Source organism: Pelecanus crispus, chromosome 3 (genome assembly GCF_030463565.1).
Source record: "Pelecanus crispus isolate bPelCri1 chromosome 3, bPelCri1.pri, whole genome shotgun sequence".
NCBI lineage: Eukaryota > Metazoa > Chordata > Aves > Pelecaniformes > Pelecanidae > Pelecanus > Pelecanus crispus.
The window spans coordinates 28,828,245-28,845,388 of record NC_134645.1 but is presented as its reverse complement, the minus strand read 5'-3'; the positions used below and the strand labels follow the sequence as shown (position 1 = coordinate 28,845,388).

At 40.2% G+C, this 17,144-nt stretch overlaps 1 protein-coding gene across 1 annotated transcript; it reads left to right on the top strand.

Annotated features, from left to right (window-relative positions):
• The first annotated feature begins 4,433 nt into the window (after positions 1 to 4,433).
• On the top strand, positions 4,434 to 16,571 carry GTF2A1L (general transcription factor IIA subunit 1 like). The gene is made up of 9 exons (XM_075707316.1): positions 4,434 to 4,469; positions 6,547 to 6,648; positions 6,950 to 7,073; positions 8,700 to 8,755; positions 9,964 to 10,057; positions 11,297 to 11,898; positions 13,411 to 13,701; positions 14,460 to 14,549; positions 16,464 to 16,571. The coding sequence occupies exons 1-9, from the start codon at positions 4,434 to 4,436 to the stop codon at positions 16,569 to 16,571; spliced, it is 1,503 nt and encodes a 500-aa protein (XP_075563431.1).
• Positions 16,572 to 17,144: the final 573 nt, after the last annotated feature.

The following is a 17,144-nucleotide window of genomic DNA, read 5'->3' as shown; positions in this document are numbered from 1 at the left end:
TTCATGGAAAGCCACAGCATGCTAATTGAAACTGTTTTGAAACTGTTTTCACAGAGCCATGGGAACAAGTTACTGAGTATTTTTTCTGCTAATTGTGTGGTTAATATTGTCAAAAGGGGTGTGTGGTTGGTGTACTCCAAAGTAGAGATGGGGAAAAAAAAAAAGAAGAGTGAAAAGATGTGTATAGCCAAGTATTAGGACAGCAGGAGCCCAACCATGTTTGCTCAGAAATGGAAGCTCAGGAAGATGACCTTGAACCAATATTGGGGTCCTCACATCAATGCTTCCAAGACCCAATATGGCAATGCAGGCTAGTCTCCATATGTCCGAGTCATTCTTTAGTAGAGTTAAACTGGTATCAATTAGGCAATAAAAAGGAGAACCTGACTGCTAAGCTGTGCTTCAACCTGTCTCTCAGAGTCTCTTGCCGGATGATTTTAGTGGTATGGTTGGGGCTGCAAAACCCACTGCTGGTGAAAGGGACTACTGTGGTCGCTCACCTTCGTTCCTCTCCAAATTGCCAAATGCAAAGTTAGATGGAGCAAATTGGCTTTGACCAAAACATGCTGCTCGGCTCTTATTTAACTTCACGCTAAAACTGCTGGACTTCAGCAATCGTCTGCTTGACTATGAACTTCCAGCACCTAATTCAACTAAGGAGGAATGCTGTTTCTGGCATTTACCCTCCTGCTGCACCCTGCCTCTGTGCGGTTCTGCATGCCCCTGTAGCTAGTCCCTCTCCACTGGAGCCTGGGAGCCCAGGAGCAGGTTAATTGGCAATTACGGACAGGCAAGGAAGGGGTGGGATTTCAACCACTGATGAAGGGGGGTAAAACAGGATGGCGGGGAAGGGGCTTAGAGAGCAATGAAGGCAAAGGCAGTAGACAAAAGGGGAGGGAACCGGACTGGGGCTTTTCGTGGGGACACAGGGCAGGAGGTTGGGGTCTCTCTGGGGGAAGAGGGTGCTATAAACATCTGTACGCCATACCCAGGGAAAGAAGGCAGAGAGCAAAGGAGGGGAGGAACAGGAGACAAGCGCTGAGCTGGGCACCAGCAGGAGTGTGGTAGAAAGCAGGGACAAGAATAAGGACAGTGGAGTGGCTGCGTTTTCCCTTTGAGGCTTTCTCTCCACATAAAGCATATGTTTCAGGGTGAGTATTTAAGGAGACGTAAGGCTTATTTCATCCTTATTTAGGCTTCCTCGTACTACGCAAGTCTCTGGCCTTATCAAGGAGCTGAGAAATACAGTACTATTCAGTGTATTCAATCCATCAGGACTGCCGTTTTCATATAGCAGTTTGTACAGGTCAGAACCCTTCTTACGCCACCTGATGTCCTGAAAATTTGTCAGTAAATTGAATTAAGGGACAGCTCTTTCTACGGTTCCTCTGATAAAGTCGTTTAAATCAGGCAAAAAAGGAGAGGCCCTTGAAGAAACAGGAATCTCACATGATAAATGAAAGAGGAACAAATCACAGGTCCCAGTGTTATCTGCCTCAGAACTCCAACGAAAATGATGGAGCTTGTAACGAAATCACGCTGTTTATGAGACGCTGGTTATGAGACTAGAGTGCTGTATATCTACGAGTCAATGGCTGAAAACAAAGGGAGCACCTTAGAGAATATATTTAAAATGAAATTACAGTTCTGCCTGTGTCAAGGCATCTCCATCCACTGCCTGGATTCTGCAACTGTTTCCTCCTAAGAATCATTACTTTTACTTGGAAAGAAGAGCAAGATGGTATTTATAAAATATGTCTTGAGAAAGAATTCTGCAGTCCTGCGGTTGACCAACCGTGTTCCTCTACAGCAGCAATGCTGGATTTAAACAGAAGAGGGCATTCATTACCAAGCATCTGAGTTTGCTGAGGGCTCTCCATTTCTAGAGGAAAGGCATTTGAAAATGGTTTTTTTTCTTTAAATGATTAATAAACGTTCATCATCCAAAAATAAATCTTCTCTAGACATCATGTACCGAGAGGAGTATAAATAATTACAAATTAAAACCTGTCCAGTAAGCGAATATTTGAGGTGCCCTTAAGCAGCACTATCCCAAATGCTGACAAAACCCTGAAAAATCAGGAGGGTTTGAACAGCATGCTAATCTTTTCGATAGCCTGACTTCTAAAACTCTTGTGAGCTGTTAAAGAGACCACAACGGGGAGAGCTGGATCAGAAGTTGAACCAAGACTGATGAAACCTGGATGCTGTTTCTGACTGACATTTTGTGAGCTTGGGCAAGATACATGGTGTCTGTGCCTCAGTTTCTTCTCTTAAAAGTGGGGTTAAATGTTAACAAAAACCATAAGCATGAAAAATCACTACAGGGTTGTACTTTATACTGCAGGACACTGACATTAGGTTAAGACCACCAATATCAAAGCTAGCCAGTCAGTATGAGTAATGCTATTCACAAATATTTTTATATTTTTTTTCTTGCTCAGAGATGATTTAATTTTTTCAGTGTATACCAGGCTTTCTTGTGCTGTTTAGTGGACATACTGCTCGCAGTGCTTGGATGAAAAGACACCTTCTCTAGAAATTTGTAAAAGACCTCAGATGAAAGCGTAAGTCCTCTGGCTAGCAGGAAGTGCCCTCTGCAACCTCCCTGTGCAGCTTGGAAAGTTGTATTCCCATTCCCCGTTTTTACTTTCTCCCCAGTGAGAGCTGGGTACTATCAGCAGGCTTAGTCTGCTGTCCCTTGCACGATGGGAGCTGACGCGTTGACCTTGATGACGGAGCTTTGGTATTCACTGGCAATACAAAGGGTATAATTTAGAACACACAGGGTATGCCCACAGTGCCTTGTGCTGGTGGGATGTGCTAGGTGTACGCAAATACAGAGACACGCTGTCAACCTGAAGTGCAAGTGAAGATCATTTACTTTGGTCTGCAAATTTTCATGTGGTCATAGCCAAAGTAACCCAACCACTATGAGACAGCTGAGAAGTCCTTTGGTGTCAAGCTCCCCAACTTCTCTTTTTGAAGTTAGGCATACAAATTGTTCCAATTTCAAGACACTTTGTAATCCCTAGATAAACAAAGGGTGGTAGAAAGCAGGGAACTAATTTATAAACTTTTCTCCAATTCCACCTTTCTAAAGCTGCTGTACAGTATGCTGGCAGATAGATGGCTCTGCATCAGGTTTATCTGTCTCACGAACAAGTCGCAGCCAGCTGCAGGATCACCATCTGCACCCTTCAGGGCCCACTGAGATCCTAAAGGGTGCAATTTCGTCCCGCTATCTCTGCTAACACGACAGGACTAACCAGACAGGAGAAGAATAATGATGTTCTTGGTATGCACTATCCCAGACACTTTCAAATGAGCACTGTGCTTTAAAAAAATATGTTTTATTATTTAAATCATTCTATAAGCAAAGCAACATGGCTCGCCTTTTCCTTGTGATGATGCAGGGCATACAGAACAGCTGAATATGCAACTGCTGTTTAATTCAAGACCCAGACAGTGTCATAAAACATATTTTGTTGCAGAGCAAAATTACTTCAATAGCAAATTGCATCTCAAGGATGTTGCTTCTTTTTTTGTTGTTGTCGTAGGTGTTAGTCTAGCTATATAATTAAGGGTCTGTCAGTATTTTCATTAAAATCTTTTCATTTTTCAGGATGTGTAAGTCAGCCTTAAAAATTAAATCTTAATGGGTGAGTCTCCTCTTCACAAGTCAAACAGCACTGTAACTGCATAGCTACCTAAAAGTAGAAAAAGAAAGGAAGAAGAAAGGAAAAAGAGAAGATGATGTTTCTAGGCTCTCAGAATCATCAGGGTAACACCGATCCATGTACGGACAGAAGGCGTAGAAAGACCAAAGTATATATTCTCCTACATATATGAGATTAATGAACATTTTTCCAGATGAGTAACTGCTAAATTGGTAAACCTCTGTATTAACATATGAACAGATTGCTGCAAATGTAAGCAATAATTTGAGTAGTTATGCCAGATTGCCGCTACTTAACTGGTAGCTTCAGCTATCTCCCTGTTTATGAGGTAATAATGACTTCTGAGTTTATTAGAGCAAAATAATATGCTTTTCTAGCCAGCTTTCCCAGGTGAATTGTAGCACTGCGGGGCAACTGTGGTTCTCCAGACGAAGCCGCCTCTCCCCGAGGCTCGCAAGCTGATGTTCCAGGCTGGAGCTGCGGGTCCCCGCAGCAAAGCGGGCCCCTCGGCGGCCTTGCGCTTTGTGCGGCGGCGGCTCCCTCCTCTCGGTCTCGGGAGCTGAAAAGAACAAACCCGGGTTTAGCATCAGCGCCCCGTTACGCCCCGGCGTGCGGCACGGCGGGGGGTGTTTCGGGGATAGGACGGAAAAGCGGGAGCCCCCGGGCGGGCGGCGGAGGAGGGCCTGGGCGGAGCCGGCGGCGGGCAGGCCGCGTTGCCATGGCAGCGGCGCCTTAAGGCGGGAGGGCGCGCGAATGGCGGCTGCCGCCATGGCTGACGCGAACCCCGTGGTGAGGGGCTGTGGCGGCGAGGCCGGGCCGCTCCGGGTCCCGGTCCCGGTCCCGGTCCCGCGGCACGTAGCCGTGCTTGGGGGCTGCGAGCGGCCCGGCGGGGTCTGGCCGCCCCTCCGCGCGGGAGGGAGGGGATGGGGCCGGGCGAGGGCCGGGGAAATCGCCTCCCCTTCCCGGGCTCGGCGGGACGCGGTGCGGGAGCCGCCGGCCCTTCCCCGGCGCGGGAAGCCCAGGGGTGACTTCGAAAGCCGTTATTTTGGGTTTTTTTTGGAGGGGAGGGGGGCGGGAGTTGTTAAAAAAAAAGCGTTTTGTGGGGAGAAGTATCGTGGCGGGGGTGGGCGTGAGCCACTGGGTAGCTTCAGGGCGCGGAGGGACGCCCTGCAAGCTCAGCGGGGCAGGGAGGAAGGGGGCGGCTTTTACTCCCCTCTGGCTTTCGTCTGCTGCTGCCTCTCCTTACCTGGGCCTTCAGGTGGTCCTTCCGATGACAGTAACCCCAGGGAAGCCCTGGAGGCTTCACTTCAAGGCGTGCTTTTGGCTGTGCCGGAATGGGGCGTTGGTCAGGCCCCCCCTGCCACCCCACTGTAGGCCAAGACCAGAGTTTCTTCGTTCATGGCACCGGGCGTTCCCGATACGGATGGGCTGGTTCTGGCAGAGGAGCGCCTGTGCGCAAAGGGATAAAAATGGAGTACCGTAATGTCTGCACTGTAACCGTTCTTCTCTAATTTGGAAAAGCAGCGCTTGAATTTTACAGCTGCCGTTTTTATATAGCATAATAAATATTTGCACTGACTGTAAAACTCAGTGCAACGTAGCTTGGCAATCCTGGGGAGAGGAATAGGCCCATTGAAAGACTTAAATTCAGTTTCTCTTCTGGATTAACAATGAAAGCAAAGCATTTGACGTATGGGCTAGACAACATCGTTTAGTGTAGTGGTACATGAGTTGATGGTTTTGGTTTTTTTCCCCCCTCCGTTGTCTTCCTAGTGTCCTGAAATGTGCTGGGGGAATTCTTGGAGATCTCTAACCTCCCATAAGAAATCATACACAAGTATGGTTATTTTAAAGTAGTGCTACGTTGTGCTGATAGCTTTTTGCAAAAAGTGTAGCATGTTACTCCTTCATAACTTCTAGGTTTTTTTTTAAAACAAATTGTTTATTGTCTGCAGTTTCAAACACCTTTAGAGCAGTAAAATAATAACTTGATGTTAAGTTAGAAAAATGTAAATTAATATCCCAGAATCTTAACTTACAAGGTTTCCTAAAAATCTCAACTTCATCTTTCACCTTGTGTAGGCTATTCTGGTGGTAATGATAGTCAAGATTAATAAGCTTTAAATTGCTAAAAGCTTATTATTTTACATTTGCATCTGAATGGATGCATCTTGAAGCGTAGGTGTGTCTGTTTTCCAGGTCTGACTGTAGGATTAAGATTTAATCACTGACATGGGCAGAAGAAGGAATAAAATGTTGTGTTGGAGGCCTATTGTTATACAAGATGAATGATATGTATTGATAACTGTAGTGTTAAACTTTCCATAGCTAAACTACAGCATCAGACTATTACCACAAAGAAAAAAAAAAACAACAAATCTCTGTTATTTCTTGCAGGTTACTTACATTATGCTTCTGATAGAACTGGCACATCTTGTTTTTAGTAGCTTGTATTGTTGGTTGGTCTTTAAGTTAGGGGCAATGACCCTAGAATGATGCTAAGTGGTAAACATCAGTTTTAAACTGACATTTTAGACATGCTTGTTTGAAAATACAGCACAGGAATTGTTTTTGTAATGTTTCTAGGATTTTCTAAAGTATTTCTGTCGTCTGCAGAAACCAATAATTGGAGGCTGGAATCCAGTATTTTTCCAGGCATGTCTGTTCCCAGGGGTGTCAGATTTAAAAGAATGAGTGGACTTGCAGGCCTTTGCACTTGACAGAGTATTCAGTTTATTACACTGATCTCTTCATGCTGTTCAGTTTGTTACAGTAGTTTATGCAGTGAGATTAGACTTTGTGCTATCATTTCAAATTACTTAATGTTCATCTCAATGTGAAAATATTTTGGGTTTTTTTAATGTAGCCTAAACTGTACAAGTCCGTTATCGAAGACGTGATTGAAGGTGTACGGGAGCTCTTTACAGAAGAAGGTTTAGAGGAACAGGTTCTGAAAGACTTGAAGCAGGTTTGTTGGGTTCCCCTGCATTAATAGAAGTTGTGTATTTTTTTTCCTTCTGAGATGATGTACCTGTCCATTTCTTTGCCTTCCAAAACATGCAAATTTTTGCCCTGACTTAAGAGTTACAAATACCCTGCCAATGATGTATTGGGCTGCTGCAAGTCAAAATTCAGTAGTGATTGTTACCATGTTTATTGGATACAATTGGTCAGTTTAGTCTTGGAAAAACTAGGGGTACCTGATTATAATTTTAGATTTGGTTTATTTTTAAAACTGATATCTGTTGACCTTAATAATCTTTCTGCAGCTTTGGGAAACCAAGGTGATGCAGTCTAAAGCAACAGAAGGCGTCTTCAGACGTAGCCACCATTGTCCACAGTTTACCCTGCAGTTGCCGCACAATTTTCACCATGTTCTGCAGGCTTCAGCAGGTCAGATGTTGTTGAACACAACAGATGCAATTTAAGAATAGTTCAGGGATTCAAGAATCTTTTTGGAAGACTTGAAGGTGCTGTGATAATTTTGGTTTGTGATGCTTTTGTATATATTTAGCATGATGGGGAACAGTAATTATTTGAAAGCAGAATTTGACCAATAAAGGACAAATTAAACTTTGATAAACTAATGCAATTACATCTATATGCTCTTGATCTGCTGCTTATTTCCAGTAGCAAAACGTGAAGAGAATTTTAGCCTTCTTGCCTGTAGTCCAGACGTGTAGCCCTTCAGTTGCAAATTTACCAGTAGGGTTAAGCTTTCACTTCCCCTTTTAATGTGTGGCATGATGTGTGCTGAGGTTATATGGCATGTTTGTGCCATGCAGCTCTGCTCCCATGTTGGAGTTTACTCTGGTTCTGCCCTTGTTGAAATGTAATGCCTTGCTCAAACAGAAGAGTGGAAGTTTTGTGGGAGGTTTTTTGGTTTGTCTAGTTTTCCTAAAAGCAATACTCCTGTTGCACAGAAGTACTTGACTTTCACACAGGCTCTGACATCAGGACCTATTCTTCCAAATTAAATCCAGCTGGCCACTGTTGTAACGTTATGGTAGAGTGTAATGCTCAGCTGAGGCTTTTCCCAATGTGAGAGGCCATTAGGACCTTTCCCCACAAAGGACAAAAAACATTATGAGATGATTTCATGTAAATCTGTGTCATAGTGCACTTCAAATTTGGGCAGGCACTCTTCATCTGTTTTTTTACAATCTACATAGTTGAATGGACTGGTTTTGGAGACAGATGTTTTATTTATTCCATGTGGTTAAAGGGAATATACTGTTGGGTTTGTTTGCTATTGGAGGCTTTATATTTAATGAGCTTTACCTTGTAACTCCTAATTTTTGCAAGGGCAATACTAAGGCAAAACAATCTGTTGAAGCCAGTGAATTTTTTTTTTTTTTTAAATGGGATTAGAATTGTTTTATAGCTAGAGATTTTCAAAGTAGTTAGGGCTACCTAAATTGTCTGCTTCTTGAAGCCTGTGAAAGTTTTCCCTTTGGCTTATCTTCTCCCACTGAGGTCAGTATTGAGTGCTTTTGAAAATCCCAACCTATTGTTCCCACTATGAGCGCCGTTGGATTTACTGTGGTGCAGAAAGATACTTGCACGTTTTCCTCATGTTGGCAAGGCAATACATTTTACTTATATGTTCTTGGTCGTGTTAAAATAGTAGCATTGCACAGCTGTCCTTCTAGTTGATGTAATAAATAGAAGTGGCATGCTTATTTTTTACAAATGCAACTTAAACAGATGAAATAGTTAAATAGAAATATTACTAAAACAAACAAAAATCTCCAAGACCAGCTTTTAGCAAAATGTAAGTTTTATAAATTAAATGTATAACCCCCCCCGAGTACAGCATAAGCTTGAAGCAACGTAAGAGGGAAGTATATTCAAGACCCTTATCTAGATGTGCTCACTTGTTTGTGTAGTCTAATGAGTATGAACTGACGTTAGATTGCTTTAGTTTCATCAGTGCTTGCTGTAAATTACTGGAAGATCTACTGTGTCCGAGAGATTAATGTTTTTTGTAAAGTGGCGTGTTTTTTTTTTTTTTAATAGCTTCTTTAGTCATCCCAAGTGGTAGAGGCTTTCAGCATTACACAGCAGCAGACCTGGTATGTAGCTGTAGCGACATTTTATTTCCTTTTTGATTATTCTGAATTCTAAATGATTAAGTTTGTCAGTTGTTAATAGGCTTAAGGGAGGCAAATATTAAATATTTTCCACATATAGATTCTTCAGGACAGCATTTAGGGACCAAAAAAGGAGCATTTCTTATGACTGTATTATCTGTCTAATATGGTATAGTAGGCAAGGGAGCAGGAATTCTGCTGAGAGAGAATCAACAGCTGAAGAAACTCAGTGTCTTGTTTTTTTTGAAAACCATACAGAAGAGTGTAGAGGGAGAGCTGTAACTGCTGCTTCTGTCTGAGCAGTGAAAAAGGATGGGCATCTACCAGGTAGTTTTGCAAGCAATGCAGCCAGAAGCATGTTGGAAGACACGGCTGCACCTATTTAGCCCATAGGATGGAAGTGTAGTGGAAATACACATCTGCATATCCTTTTTTTTTTTTTTTTTCTTTTTAATCACTGGGTGTTAAAATAATGCATGCTTGGGAAATGCTAGCACTAGTGAAACTGGGAGCAGAATTATCTGCAAAGAGTAGAAAACATCCCCAAGAAGGTTTTTTTGGAGTTGACAGGTTCTGAACTCTGGTATGGCAAAACTTGTTTCGTGAGGGGAGGGGGTATTAATTGTCAGAGGTTGATGAACTTACTGAGTGCCTCCTGAGTCTCAAGCTAACTAGGTTGCCAAACTGAAATATAATGTTGGGAAGGTGTTTGTGTAACATGCAAGCTTCCTGATTTTCAATTTGGATTTCCCCAGAACAGCTAGTTTGAAAGGGAGCCATATCTCCAACTCTTTGCTTTCTGGGAGAAAAAGAATGTGAAGTGACTTCATAGGTCTAGGCTAGGAGTCTGTGCTTTGTTGAGTTATACATAAGCTTAGGTTAAAGTGGCTCTGAGTGGAAAAATACCTTTCTGGATGGTGTGTACGTTGATGAGGTACAGAAAAGTGTTTTGCTAACAAAAAGGGAACGTGATAACTGGAAAATAAGAAACACTTAGGGCAAGTCATTATCCTGTCAATACAGAATACTCTTTTATCTGTCTAAATCTCAAAAGTCTGAAGCAACTCTTCAGAAAAGATGATCACAAAAAGGCCCTCATTCATATTTCATCTGGATATGTTATGTGTGACATTTAAGACCCTAGGAGATAAAGTATGCACTATTTCTTAATAAAGCTGTTGTGTATCCAGGGTGCTTCACGAGCGGGCACAAGTCTTACTCTCCCTTCCAGTATTGCTTATCCTATACATGTACCAGCTGGAGTGACTCTACAGACAGCATCTGGTAAGATTAAAGAGGAGATGTAAAATGTTACAGTGCATTGACTGTATGTGGATATTGAAAGATGGTCCCAAGTACAGTAGATAAGTGTGAAGTTTAAAGTCTAGGTGGGTAGAATCAGTTATCCTCCTCTTCTTTTGTAGTTTGTGTTTGCAATTGCTGCATGGGGGAAGTAATTACATTGATTAGTTAGTGTGTCAGTAGTGTGCACTTGCAAGATCAGTTAACATGGGTTGCCAGGTGATGCCTTTTTTTGTTCTACAACTGCTCGCAAATATTTTCCTTTGTTAGTCCAGACATAGGTGTCTCGTTCTCCTATATGACAGTCTTCCATGTTTTAAAAACGTAAAGACATTCTGGTGCTTCAGAATCAAATTGATTTCTTATTCAAATAAAATCCAACCATCCATTAACCTTTTTGCTTACACTCTTTTGCTGATAAAACTGCCTGTACTGCTTGTACAAAAATGTGCTTGTACCGCTTATGGTGCAATAAGTGGAAGGCTTATTTCAGTCATAGATTGACTCTTTCCTCAAACAGCTGTTCTTTGATGAGAATTAATGTCACTAGATATCTGTTTTGGGTATCATTCCTAAGGTTTTGAGACCCATAGGCTGGTATCAGTGACTCTGTGCGTGTAAGCATGTGTGTGGGGAAAAGAATAGTGACATTGAATTGGGAACTTAGCTCTGGCATCTTAATTCTAACACTGATAATAATAACTTGAAGGATTCAGTGTTTGGAGTGGTTTTCTTACAATGAGAGGGTAGATAAACTAGGGGTCTTTTTTTTTTTTTTTTTTTTTTTTTAACTAAACTAGGAGTGTTTTGTTTGGTTTTTTTTTTTTTTTTCTTAGAAGGGATACCTGAATGTTCTTAAAGGAGTGAACTGTCCTGTAGATATGGAGTAGTTTACTGTTTCATCTTGTATTCCCTAGTTTCTGAATTGACATGGAAACAAATTTAAAACAGGTTTGTTTGTTGTTTTTTGTTTTTTAAAAAAAATTCCAAAACCAAAAATGGGTATTAAGCATGATGGTTTGGATGGAAGCTCTGACTCAAAAAGCCTCTGAATGCTTAATTTTCCAAGGCTAAAATTGTGCTTGGGGAGAGTACTGCTTTGTAAACATCCTGTTTCTCATAGTTTGCCCTGAGTATTTGCTGTTGGTTGTAACGGTACAGTGGCCTGGATGAACCTTTAGTTTAATCTGCTGAGACAGTTTTTAACTCTTCTCTTTGTAGGACACCTTTATAAGGTAAATGTGCCAGTTATGGTTATGCAGGCCCCAGGAGATGCAAGTATTTTACATCGTCCCGTTCAGCAGATATTTCGGGCCCTTGGGCAACCATCAGTTCTGCAAACCAACGTTGCCAGTGTTGCACAGGTGAATGCATCTTCTGCCCAGGCAGCTGCTGAAACATTGCAACCCCAGGAGACTGCTGTCCAACAGACCATGGTATCTCAACCGAATGCCATGGAAAAAACACACCTGGAGAACTCTGCCAATACTACATTGGTCCAGCAGCCTTCTGTGAGGCAGCAGCAACTTGCAGCTAATGGAGCGTTGACTCAGCATGCAGACTCAACAGAAAAATCCCAGCATGGCAATCTTCATACAGCTGTGTTTACTCCAGAATCCTTTGAAGGGTTTTCTCCTGCTGAATCCTTGGCAAACAACTCAAGCAGTGTACTGCTGGATGTGGAGGGGCAGTTAGACATTGAGCTTCAGCAGTCAGTGCAACAGCAAGTGTTTGATGATATCATTGACCTGATTATCGCAGGCAAAAATGTGGATGATAATGCTGTTCTGAAAGATCAGGACAGCATTGCTTCCTCTCACAAGGTAAGGCCTTTTATTTCTCAGCTGGTGAAAATACATCCACTGGAGATGGTTGTTTGAAGTATCATACGAAATGTGATGAAACGCATCTGTAAGTGACAAGCAACACCTCTAAATTATAATAATAAAAGTTATTATAATTTTGAAGTTCATTTTTGAGCTTGTTTTGAATAGCAGTAGCTGACTGCTTATTTTTACATTAGGAATTTGTTACAAATATTGCTGAAATGCCTGGACTGAAAAGAATGTCAGTCTGAAAAATGCTGAAAGTGTAATGGATAGATATAATGTATTCTTAGACTTCTTGACTTACTGCAGCTGAGCAGACATGAATGACCCTTTGAGAACTTTCATGTCATTCTCACACTGAATCTGCATGTGGATACTGGCTAGTTGTGGGCAAATTGCTTTTGCAATGTCAGCTGGGATTAGTTTTAACTTGTAATGTGTGAAGAGCATTTAACTTGCATTGAGAATGCATATGAGTATGAAAAGCCAGATTTGGGAAGTGAAAATGTGCTGGAAGGAAATGTATTTCCTTGGGAAAAAATCCTGAACAAACTAGCATTCAGCTAGAGCTGTGTGGAAAACCTGAATGATTTTAATTAACAAGCCACTTTCCTGACCTCATTTAATTTTTGTTCCAGAATTATTTGCAGATGTTTTAAGTTCAGGCTGGCTTGCTGACTTTGAGTTGTAGTGCCTGTATGTGATTGAGGCAAATTTATTAAATGCAAATTTAATGACAGTAATGACAAATGCCTATAAATAGAAAGCATGTTATGTTGCTCATCTGGACTTTGATGGCAGGATGGTGAAGACTGTCCGTAGTAAGAATGGAAGGTCAAAACAAAGTGTTATTTTCTTGAACTAGAAAGTGTATGTGGATGTGAATTAAGTGCTACAATAAAGATTTAATGAGCAACTGAAGATGGCTGAAAGCTTAAAGCCATTTTATGCTCCTATGAGCGCTCAGTCTAGGAATTCAGCACTTTTATGAACAGTAACTTGACCTACTGAAATATTTACTGTCTCAGCTTTTTACATCTTATTTAAACAAAGCATTTTGATTGAGTTGAGGGAAAGGGATGAATTAATCTTGGCTTTTATTTCAATAATGAATAATGCTATTTTGGGGGGTGGGGGAGTAGCTTGTTCCCTTTTTTTGTTTGTTTTTGTTTTGTTTTTGGAGTTTTCTTCGCAGTAGAAATTTTGAAGGCCAACATGATCATCTTAAGAAGTTGTATGAGTATAATAGTGTTTAAAGAAAAGTCCAAGAGAATGCATTTCTATATTGCTGAGGAATATTTGGCATGGATTCCATTTAAGGTGAGGTTTAAGAACTAGATTTGCAAATGAACTCAGGGTTTGCAAGTAGGCCAGGACTTGAAACTCTCATTTTAGTGTCCCAGTCTTGTTGCTTTATTAAACAAAAATCTTAGGCTTTGTACTGAACAATGAAAGCTCTGTGGTGTTAATTCACAAGCTGTCTCTGGTCTCTTTTATTCCTGTCAGATGGAACCTACTGAGCAGATGGAATCTAATTTACGATCAGAGAAGGATATCTGCAGTGACACTGAAAGCATAATTCAGCTAGATGGAACTGGTGATGTTTCTCCCAAGGAAGAAGAACCACATACAAAAGATAGTGAAGAGAATGAATTCATTGGCATTATTGAATCAGAGGATCTAAGAGTTCTGGAGGATGAGGAAGATGATGATGAAGAATGTGACAGTATTTCAGATACAGAGTCTAGCAGCAGTGGTGGTGATAATGAAGAGCCCCAACTAGATATAGTTGAGGAGGTAATTTACTTTTAAGTCTTGTGAAGCACATTAGAATAGTTTATCTATGTTGACTGTTGAATTGTTGGACCCAGAACAATTCCTGGTAAGTTTAATGCAGAGAATGCGTAGTTAAGTTACATACCTCTTGAGATAGGAGGTACTATTGAGAAATTACTCGAGAGTTCATTATGAGGAGTGTGAACAAATGAAAGAGATGTTGAGAAGTTATTTGTTTATTGGATGAATTAAAATGCTTAATTACCAGAATTAAAGTTCTATGGTGAAACCCTGGCCTCAGTGGAATGGAGTTCTGCTTTTTATTTACATAAGATCGGGAAACAAATCTAGGTTTCTTTTCCTTCTGAAGGACCAAAGGGAATTGGAGAAGAGAACAGTGTGATACAAGTACGTATGTTTCCTAGGAAAAGGTTTTTCTTAAAGATGTGAGATTTTGGGTCCTAGAGGTTCACAAGAGAATCAACTCGTAGCATCTGGACTTCAAATAAATACCAGTTGATCAGTATTCCAGTTACTGGGGTCAGCTTTGTCAGTTAGCAGTCTTGCTTTTTTACTTGTGTTTTGTTTAGGGTGTGTTTGTTTTTGAGAACATAAGCATGTAAATACGCTTATAAATGAGCTTAGTGCAACATGGTCTTCATGGCCTCTAGGTCTTGATTTTTTTGCACTGGTAACCTTTGTTGTTCTAGGTGTGTTTAATGTCAAGTATATTCCATGCTATTCTGAAAGACTGTGTAAACTACAATTTTAATCTCTAGGACCCCTTAAATTCTGGTGATGATGTCAGTGAACAGGACACTCCAGACTTGTTTGACACCGACAATGTGATAGTTTGTCAGTATGACAAGGTACAGTATATAGTTTGATCTTTGTTCCTTAATCATTCTAAATATAGACCAGACATGGATTTGCTGAAAATATTAGTCAGTACCTTTTAAAGAAAATCTAATGCTGTAATAATTGAGTGTTTAAACTGCATGTTTAGCTGACAGTAGTCTGAAGCCTTACCTGCTGTTTTCTGAAATGAGTATCAATGGGTTCATAATGGCCTATTAAAGGAAAAGGAAAGAGGACCGAATCTTGCAAAATTAAGATTTGTAAAACTGCAAAAGCTTATGTGTTTACTTAGAAGTTAAGTAATGTCAACAGCTCCATGGATGTATATATGCATTTTCAGCCATGAAATAAGACTTTTGAAATGGATAACAGAAAGAGGAGTGCGTTGTACTTTCTTTCATATTTTTTTGGTCTTTGAAGTGCTTCCCAAGAGATTTTCCTACCAGAATTCTGTTGTGTGTGAAAAACAAAACAGTTGTTAAGGGCGGTTTTGTCCTCCTTCATTTTACTGTTTAAAATTCAGCCTTGTTTTGAACTCTTAGAGATCAAATTAGGTACTTCTAACTCTGGTGTAGTTTTGGACATGTCAGTAGTTTAAAAGTTGACAAAACAAAATGTGCATCTTATTTTGAAACAAATATGGAAAAATACATCTACAGTTTGCTTAAGAATGCGCTTTGGCGTTTATTCTTTCAAAAGTGACTAATGATAACTTCATGTGTGTGTTCAACTGGGTCTGCCTTAATGGTCTCTGTGTTTTAGGGAAGAGCTTCTAAGAAAATTGTTGTTACTAAAGTGCAACAGATTGTTTCTGAAACTAGTTGTTTTGGAAAATATAGGGATATGTGTTGAAAATGCATCTGAAGTTGTTTTGGAAAATACAGGGATATGTGTTGAAAATGCATCTGAAATTGAGCCACAGTGTATTGTACTGAAAAGGAACACAAAGTTTTGAAGCTTCATAACTTAATTTGATGTTACAGATGCTATGGGTAGTGGCTATTGTTATCTATAGCAAGTCTTGTCTGTACTGAGTTGAAAAATTGTTGAACATTTTTTAAAACTGCTATGATGTTTAGCATTGGACATGTCTATAGGAAATTTAAGATCAGATGTTATTAGAAATTAACAGTTTGATGGCAACTTCCCCCTTTCCTATACACATTTAATAAAACACAATAGGTCTAGTAGGAAGGAGATGGAAACAGTTATCTATTAAATTACCTTGTTATGTATAAAAGAATGCTGTGGGCAAAATGACTGTCCTGTTTTGGGTTTTCCCTCCTTTTTCTTTCTGGACTTGAAAATAGACTGATGCTTAAAATCCAAGAAATTTTCTAAAGATGTTTAAAATTCCTTCTTTTAGTATTAAACACAAACTTTCTGCAGTATAGGTCGTTTTGTAGGCCTTTAAAAAGAAACAGAATATGCAAATTCTTTCTTATTGTTTTATATGGCAGTATTTGCTTTTGAGCAGTTTTTCTGCTTTTAATCTTATCCTAATGTCCCTGTGCATGCAACATTGCTTTGCCATGTGTATGGGGAAAAAAATCCCACTGCATTTTGGTTAAGCCATACTTGTTTGCAAGGTGCAGTATACTTTGGGACTGATACGCTAATGAAATTGCTCCATTATTTTTTTGTTTTCCTGCCAGTGTTGAGCTTTCACGCAAGTACTCTTTTTTTGGGGGGGTGGAGGAGGTAGTGCACTAAGATTCAGGAGGTTGTTCCCTTGAGAGGGCTGAAATCTACTGCCTCTATTGATTATTTGTGCTGTGTTCAGTGAAGTGTTTCACAGGTTTTGGGCTATTGGGATTTTAAAAGAAAACAAGTTTTGTAAACCAAGCTATGGTTAAAAACACATTTTTTTAATCAATGGTCTAATACATATTTTGAAGGGGGCATGGGTTTATTTCTTTACTCAGATACATCGAAGTAAGAACAAATGGAAGTTCTACTTAAAAGACGGAGTGATGTCCTTTGAGGGTAAAGACCATGTTTTTGCAAAAGCCATTGGAGATGCGGAATGGTGAAACCTCACTGAAGTATGTACTTTTAGACTGTGGCATTATTCCCTTATGAACTTTCTGTGAAACTACTAGACTTTCTATTTTTTGCCATTAAAAAACCCCGGAACAACAAAGCAAACCCCCAAAAAGCCAACAACAAAGCTGTGATAAAAATATGCAAAATCTGTGTAGTTAATACATGCAAATTAAAACACTGTATTGTTGGCTCCTCAGCTGTCTTTGCTGTTCTTTTCTGATTATTTCATTACTTTTCCACCCAAGAAACATCATTGGAATGAATAGCTTTAAAGACTAAAATGTTGAATCTGTTACTAATTCAAGAAAGAAATGGAATGCTAAGTGACTGTATTTGAGTAAACTTCAGTTATGTTGTTTTTCTTTTAAAAATGAGAGCTAAAGTATGACTTGAAAGATAAAGCTACACAGTTGTTGGTGATACTGTATTTCTTTTCAAAGGCTGCTTAGTTTAAAAAAGGAAAAAAAAAAAGCAACATCTGTGCAAGTTTGAAACCTGTGGCTGTTTCAGCTGTGTACTTCTCTCTCCCCTTTCCTTCCTCTCCCTTGCTTTTTTGTTGT

Excerpts from the sequence above, each read along its gene's own strand:
- GTF2A1L (XM_075707316.1), top strand. The coding sequence starts at position 4,434 with ATGGCGGCTGCCGCCATGGCTGACGCGAACCCCGTG. Across the intron at positions 10,058-11,296 it reads GACTCTACAGACAGCATCTG|GACACCTTTATAAGGTAAAT; the intron begins GTAAGATTAAAG and ends TTCTCTTTGTAG. Across the intron at positions 13,702-14,459 it reads AACTAGATATAGTTGAGGAG|GACCCCTTAAATTCTGGTGA; the intron begins GTAATTTACTTT and ends TTTAATCTCTAG.